Source organism: Gossypium raimondii, chromosome 3 (assembly GCF_025698545.1).
Source record: "Gossypium raimondii isolate GPD5lz chromosome 3, ASM2569854v1, whole genome shotgun sequence".
NCBI lineage: Eukaryota > Viridiplantae > Streptophyta > Magnoliopsida > Malvales > Malvaceae > Gossypium > Gossypium raimondii.
This window is the reverse complement of record NC_068567.1, coordinates 31,414,617-31,422,617: the sequence shown is the minus strand read 5'-3', so window position 1 is coordinate 31,422,617 and position 8,001 is coordinate 31,414,617. Positions and strand designations below refer to the sequence as shown.

At 34.4% G+C, this 8,001-nt stretch overlaps 1 protein-coding gene across 3 annotated transcripts; it reads left to right on the top strand.

Annotated features, from left to right (window-relative positions):
• Positions 1-528: 528 nt before the first annotated feature.
• Positions 529-7,069, top strand: LOC105794055 (high mobility group B protein 15). Of its 3 annotated transcripts, none has more exons than XM_012623041.2 (7): positions 529-588; positions 1,746-1,957; positions 3,722-3,800; positions 4,694-4,856; positions 4,940-5,059; positions 5,808-6,211; positions 6,309-7,069. In XM_012623041.2, the coding sequence occupies exons 2-7, from the start codon at positions 1,788-1,790 to the stop codon at positions 6,702-6,704; spliced, it is 1,332 nt and encodes a 443-aa protein (XP_012478495.1). In that variant the 5' UTR covers positions 529-588; positions 1,746-1,787; the 3' UTR covers positions 6,705-7,069. The 3 variants fall into 3 exon arrangements, with proteins under 3 accessions (XP_012478495.1, XP_012478493.1, XP_012478498.1); XM_012623039.2 differs by lacking the exon at positions 529-588 and adding an exon at positions 754-867; XM_012623044.2 differs by lacking the exon at positions 529-588 and having other exon boundaries at positions 1,130-1,957; positions 5,811-6,211.
• Positions 7,070-8,001: the final 932 nt, after the last annotated feature.

The following is an 8,001-nucleotide window of genomic DNA, read 5'->3' as shown; positions in this document are numbered from 1 at the left end:
TTTTAACTTTTGAATGGTGACTAAAATTTATAGTTTTTCTATTTAAAAGAGACTAAACGCGATTAGATTAAATTATTTATATTAAAGAAACACTAAAAATACAATTATACTATTGAAGCAAGGAGCTTAGTTCCCTGCCCTTAGCTTATGAATGATAAGATTTATGCTCCTTATTCTTTTAATTTTTTGAAGGAAGGAATTCTTATTCAATAAGTATTTAATATGCACTTTTTAGTTTTCTCCGTAAGCTAAATACCAAAACTACCCTCCAGATTATAGCTCACGTGGGGGCAAAATAAGGGTGTATTTTGTCTTTTGACATGTGGGTTAATTTAATTTTCTCTCACGATTATCACCACGAATCAAAAATGAAAGAAAATTATAATAAAAATATTTATAATTTCAAAATTTACGTATTAACCTTTAAAAAATAATTTAGAAAAAAAAAGGAAACAATAAATACTATTAATTACCTTTTTTTTGAACATATAATTACCCTTATTTTTGGGTTATAATCAAGGGTTATAGTTTTAAACTTCTTCTTTAATTTCATTTCATTTTTCCCATTCTTTCTCTCTCATTTCTAAGGTAAGTTTTTTTAATTATTTTGCTTATCGTTTTATTTCTTCATCTGGGATTTCTCTATTCTTTATGCTTTATTTAATTAATTTTATTTGGAAACATTAACTATTAATAAAATAAAGAATATAAATACATAAACAAACATCATTAAAAAAGAAAAATAAAATAAACAAAATATAGTCATGAAACAGTGCTTTGCATTTTTAATAGTTGGAAAAAAGTAATTTTTTTCTTTGATTTCTTGGAAATTCAAGGTTAATGCTTTAATGGGTTGTTTAAGCACTGGTAAGATTTTGTCTCTTTTGGAGTTATACCTCATTCTTTCTGATTAATTTTGTTCTAAGATGGATGCCATTGAAGGGCACTACAGTTTTATAAGAATCCATAATCCATGTATCTTGTAAAAGTTTGATCTGAAACAGTGTCAGATGAAAGAGACAGGCAAAAAAAGTTGACATTGTTAAATGAATATAAGAATGCATATAAATATATATGTGTGTATGACATATATATATCTCCATTTGTAAAGTACCCAATCGATATCAATGTATCTTTAGAATGTCAGGAGGCATGAAAACTCTGCGTTCTGATAAGAAATGAGAAATATTTTTTCCTTTTTGGGTATTTATTGATGTGGTAGTCTAAAAGGGTGTCCCCTTTTTCTAGACTGTAGAGTTTAGACATAAGAGTATATAAGAGAAAAGTTTGGAACTTTTGGTGATTCTTTTGCTGTGCTGTTTCATTCAAATCCTAATTTATGGCTGTTATAGATATTCTGTACAGCTTGATTTTGTTGAATTTTGTACCTCTCCTTTGTTACTGGGGAGTTATTATATCAACTGAGGTTGTTCATATTCTCATCTGCTGTTACCTGCAGGTTATGGTCTCATTTTTTTTAAACAAATATTCATTTTTATATTCTATTTAATGAGTTTTTTTTTTCTTGACATTGGTATGCCTTAATTTCTATATTTTCTCTTTTTGGATTGTCTTCTTTGACTTCATTTCTTGCTTATAAGCATGCTTTTTAATTCAAATGTACAGTGTTTCTGTATATTTTCAGCTCTTTTTTATTTTGTTTACTACTCTTTTTCACTTTCATTATAAGTCTATAGAGCTGGAAAAAGAGACAGTTAATGGTTGATTTCTTGGTGGGTGAGCAGTGAAGGACTGGTCAAGGTTGGAATATTGAGAAAGAATTAGCAATGGCATCAACTTCTTTTGCAAAGCAGACTGTAGTACCTATGAAAGAACCATCATCTAATTACAATCCATATCCTCCACCTCTTGCAAGATATGAAGATGTTGCAGCTTGTCCAAAGCTTTTTCTCTCTACTTTGGAGAAGCTCCATGCTACTATGGGAACTAAGTTCATGTAAGTTTCTTCATTTCAATAGCATCAATGTTAGGCTGCTATTTTGTGGTTTCGTTGCTTTCCCCTGTCAGGTTTTTTTACTGATAAATGCAATGTGACCAAAACTGTGATAATATTCTGTCTCTTGATGGCTTTGCTTCCTAAGTTTACTTGAAAGTATGAAATAGCATTTATATGCCCCTATATGTCAACAAGTATATCTGATATCCAATGCTCTATCTAGATTACATATAATTTATTTCCTGTTATGTACATCACTATATGTATACATATACACTTTGATCTTGTTTATTTTATTGTTCATGAATAAGTTACTATGTTGGTGGTGTAAGATTAGACATCAGCAAATTTTTTACGGTACTAATCTTCCTGTATTCACCCCAAGTAACCATTATAGCATTCATTATGTTTGTAACTGGAAAATGCAACATGACCGGAAAAGTGTTACATCCTGTCTCTTGATGCTTTTTGTTTCCTAAGTCTGCATATAGTATGCAATAGCATTTAAATTTCCATATATGTCTACTTGCATATCTAATGCTTACATCCGATTCTACTAACTAGATTTCCAGTTACATTTATTTCTGTTATGTACAGCATTATATACACACACACACACACTTTATGATCCTTCTTTATCATTCATGAATAAGTTACTATGTTGGTGTAGGATTATAGACCAGCAAATGTTTTACAGCATTACGTCTTTGGTTTATAATTGCAGGATAACTTATTTACTCTCTTTTGTTATTAAAAACTGTGTTCTATGCTTCTGGTTAGAGATTGTCTAGCCTACATTGGAAGAAAATGTGGCATGCTATGTAACTTGGACTTGGGTGTTACTGTGAGATATGGGTATGCTTAATTTTTCTAAGTTTTTCTGTGTATTTGGAGGGCCATGTTCCCATGCCTATGTCTGAAAATGTGTTAGACACGAGTTCCAGATATGGGTATATTAAAATAATGAAGAGTTGGAGCAACATAGGTGACATGTTCCTTAACTGATGATGCTTGCTAAGGTCTTGTGTTATTGCTGAGGAATAGTCACTTGAGCAGTATAAAAATGGTTTATTTTTAGTACATTAATATCTGAGATTTGATATCAAGTCGTCCTTTCTTGGCAGTTTCTTTAGAACCTTAACTTATGATAGAACCATGATTTTAGTTGTATTTTGCTCTTATCTGATCGTTCAAAAACTATGGAAAGGTCTAGTGGCACATTTTTTTGTTTTGGCCGTAGAGAACAGCGCACATTCTTTGAATTACAATTTAAGTTTCTACTATTCTTGTTAATATTGGGGAAAATTATTGCTGGACACTTATTTTTCCTCCCTCTTCAGACTCGGGTTCGGTTTTCTTTTCAGGTTTTCCAAAGTGTTCATTGGAATTGATTATAGAAGTGGAGAGAAAAAGACCTCCATCTGCACATGTATAGTTCTTTATTTTCTGACTGAATGCATACCAAGTTGAGTATGCTTATTGGTAGTTTTAAGCTAGAATGATTTTTTTTCTTTTTAACAGTTGTGGGAATGGAAACTGAAATACCTTTTGGCTCTTCTCGAAAACGGCCTTTATTTTTAGATATTGGTAGTTTTAAGCTAGGTGTCTCTGTCTTTGTGATTTGATGCCGGCATGAGCATAGTTCCCCTTATGCTTGTTTTGTTGATACATTGTCCGTAGAATTATATATTTTCGACTGTACGTTCTTAATCGTACTTCTCAATCTAAATTTTAATAATTTCTTCTGACTCTAATCCAATATAGGATACCCATCATTGGAGGAAAGGAGTTGGATTTGCACAAACTTTTTGTCGAGGTAACATCTCGTGGTGGCATCGAGAAGGTAAGGTGATATACACCTAATTGTTCTGAGTTTCTTTCCTCCTCCTCTAATGTTGTTGAGATCCTCAAACGGTTAACAAATTCCATACGTGTTCAATGTGGCCACGTATGTTATGCCAAATCCAGTTCATACACGAGAGACTCTTTTGACCAGTGTGTCAAGGGTGCTAGGTGCACTTTAAATGCTAGAACCCTCACATTGCCTCAGGCTTGAGACGAAAAAATGTGCTTGCCTGACTGAAGTAAAACGCAATATATGTATGTATAAGAGTTTTTTGTGTGTATATATATGCATATAAAGCTTAAGATATATAGTAAACTCTAAAGTCTGGTCTAGTTTATCTACAAAACCTGCATTTCTTTTATTGGTCAATAATCAATATGCATGAAATCCTTATGGTTAATGTTTGTTGTTGAATGCTCAAATATTGAGAAGTATAGAGTTTGTTATTATCCCTTTCTTACTAGTAAAGGCATATAAAATGAAAAAAGGTGAAAAAAAAGTTAATGAGAACTTCAACAATCAGGCGGGCTTTTTTTATGCCTATTGCCTTTGGAAAAACTACGTCTAGGCACATCAGGCATGCGCCTGATCTAATGAGTCTCACTTGAATGGGTCTGAAGCACTCTTATTGTATAACACTAAGGCACAGGCACAACTAGGTGCACGCTTTGACAACACTGTTTTTGACTAGTCTGACTGGTGCCATCTTCTTTGAAAATTATTAAGAATACGACTTAGAGACTACTAATAAGAGTTGAATTTATGCTTGATAGACTTTGTTTGGATTTCACATTGGTCGCAGTCATATTTTGAAATCATTTGCTAACTCTAGACTCCAAGATCTATAAAATGTAATGCCATTAATCATGTATCAAATCCTGAGCTTGCAGATTATAAAAGAGCGAAGATGGAAGGAAGTGACTGCGATTTTCAACTTCCCGTCAACTGCTACAAATGCATCTTTTGTGCTTCGGAAATACTATCTTTCCCTGCTTCATCACTATGAACAAATCTACTTCTTTAAAGCCCGTGGTTGGGTTCCTGTTTCTTCTGGTATGCAAATTGAGAACTCAACTCTTCTCAAATAGATGTCAGTGTACTGCTCTTAATATTATATGATGATCTGCTTTATGCAGATCCCTTCAGGAGCCAATCCATTACACAGATTCATACTCAAGGAGCCATACGGCCAGCCATTGATGTTCATGCAGCCGCCGTCCAGCAACCAAGAGTAAATATTGCCGATTCACCTGCAGGTGCCTTAAGTTTTCCATTTTGAATGATACCATATTATTTCTCTCCGTAATGCTGGTGATCATTTCCCTTTCCTCGCTCTCTCTTCTCTTCTGTTCCATAAACGATCTGTGCAAGCATTCTCAACTGTTCTTTCATTGATCAAATATATCGGAAATGAATTTTCTTAAATTGTTCAATGTTTTTTTAGGCCATTGACTGGAAAGGTTGTCATTGGTTACTTTGCAGCAGCTATATGGTGAATATATTGTAGATAATTTGGTGTTCTGTTCGTAGATTTTGGCTATTTTAAAACTTATATGAGTTTATATATTATTTGGATGAGTGAGTGTCGGATAAGGCATGTGTTTGACACGGTTATGTTCAAAGTTTCTTCTCATGTATTTGGTGTTATTCAAGTTTCTGTTCTTGAATCTAGGTGTGTGTTTGATAGGGTATGTGTTTGACACGGTTATGTTCTATTTTTCATTTTCCATTTTTTCATGTATTTGGTGGGACCTTGGAAGATGATATCCCCATACTCATGTCTGTATGAGTGCTAGGCACAGGTATTTTAAGAAAAAGTAATGAGTCGGAGCAACATAGATTCAAGTAACAAATATGTTTTTCAGCAATTATATAAAATTCATACTTCCAACTCATAATATTTGCTGTTATTTGTCTATTTTTCACATAATGCCATTGTAATTCTCTATCCTTGTACAGTGTCATGATTTTGTCCATTATGATAATGTGTTTAGCTTATTACAGCAGCAAGGCAATCAACAACTGCAGGCTCTCCGGTGATTGGTGTCATTGACGGTAAATTTGAGAGTGGCTATCTTGTCACAGTCACTATTGGCTCAGAGAAGCTAAAAGGTGTCCTTTATCAGGCTTCAGATGATGCAGCACCCGAAGCGCCACACTGCTATGGTGCATTTTCCAGCCAGAGTGTGACTCCACATGCTACATCAGGTGTCCAACGCAGAAGACGCCGGAAAAAATCCGAGATAAAACGGAGGGATCCTGCTCATCCAAAACCAAACAGGAGTGGATATAATTTCTTTTTTGCTGAGCAACATGCTAGATTGAAACCACTTCACCCTGGGCAAGACCGAGAAATCAGTAGAATGATTGGTGAACAATGGAACAAGTTAACCGAATCTGAAAAATCTGTAAGAGCTATGTTATATTCCATAATACCACTGTTCTCTCTTTTACGATCTGTTTCTTAACTCGTATTGTTTGCATGGTCTTTTATCCTACATTCAGGTTTATCAGGAAAAAGCTCTCGAAGATAAAGAACGATATCGAGTTGAGATGGAGGATTATAGGGAAAAATTAAGGACCGGCCAAGTTTTAGGCAATGCACTCCCCCTACCGCAACAACTTCCCGGGATGGATGTCGGAATGGCTGAAGCAGATATGAAGCTTGATGAAACTGAAGGTGGTGAGTCCCCTCAAACCCCGGAAAACGATAGCAGCTCTGATGGAAGTGATTTTGAAGATGATAAAACTGCAGATAAGGGTTTAGATATCGAAGAATCTCAATTTGCTGGTGTAGTGGGTGATGTTGATGCAGATATTTCAGCCGAGGAAGCGGCCGAGTTATCAAAGGTGGATGATAATGTTGGACATAATAGTCAGGTTGAGAAGTTCAGTATTTGAAGATGAAGAAAAGAACCAATGCCATGTGAAGAACACTAAAATCTGCTTGGGATTAAGTTGAATATTGTGGCAAATGAAGCAATAGATGCATTTAGAGATGGTAATTCAGTTTTTTTTTTAGTTTTTTTTTTCTTCGTCTATGTTATTCCGGCTCAGTACTTTTCTTGCAATACGTGTTCAACAAATATTTTGATATGGGTTCGGGAATATGGCCCTTCAAGGTCCTCCCAAAAATACAGAATACCTTGGGAAAATTTTACACATATCCATGTAAGATATGTGCTTGTATCCGACGTTGACGCTCGAGTTTGAGTAACTTGGCCTTTCTTTTAATATATAAAAGTTTAGTCTTACTTGCGATAGAAGATTTTGTTTTCTTAGGTTTAATGGGATGTTTTATTTTTGTCAATGTTCTTGTATCAAACATAGGGCAGGCGAAACCTGAATACATAAAAATTGCATCCACATTTTTACAATTGGAAACATAATAGTTTGATTAAAAGAAGTTGGAATATCGGTACCTGGTTGGTGCTTCTATTCACCCCTACCTTCAGTTAAATAATTTACAATGTTATCCATATCTATGTATGTCAAATTAGTATTATCAATAAAATCATACTCAAAATATGGTGCATTGTAAAATTCACAAGTTTTTCTAGGGGTGACCGCACCTCTTTACCCCTAACTGTTATAGTTTCCCAAATGGCATCATAGGGCCTCCTAGATTTCTGGTCCCTAAATGATGCATAAAATTTCTATACTACAAGGACAACAACGGGTTCTTTTGGGGTTACGCCAAAGCGTTCTCACCTATGATATCGGACCAATGTCCAATTCTCTTTACACAAGATCATCAATGGTTTGAAACACTTCTCTTATATGAATGTCTTCCTTTGTAGTGCTAGAAAAAAAAAAATTCGACGTTCGGGATCGGGAAATTAGAGGGATTTATGTCCACCGGTGCTTCTTGTTCATTAATTCTTCTAGCTTTTCTAGGAGGTATTTTTCTGATGCGTTCAACTAGAGTAACTAATTATCAAGCAATATATTTCAAAAACAAGCAATGCAATGTAACAGTGGAAATCAAAAAGGAACCCTTAACCTTGTTGAATGTTCGTTGTTCCTTGTATTCGTTTGTTGCAAATTCCTCGTTTATGTGGCGCCTTATACCCACACAAGAGAAGAGAAAAAGAAAAAAAAAAGGAAAAAATTACAGCAAAAGTAGAGAAATATGAGGCGTGAATAAGGGTTTTATGGTTAAAAGGTTTCTAAGAGGGGGTTTGGAGTTTGAGAGGGT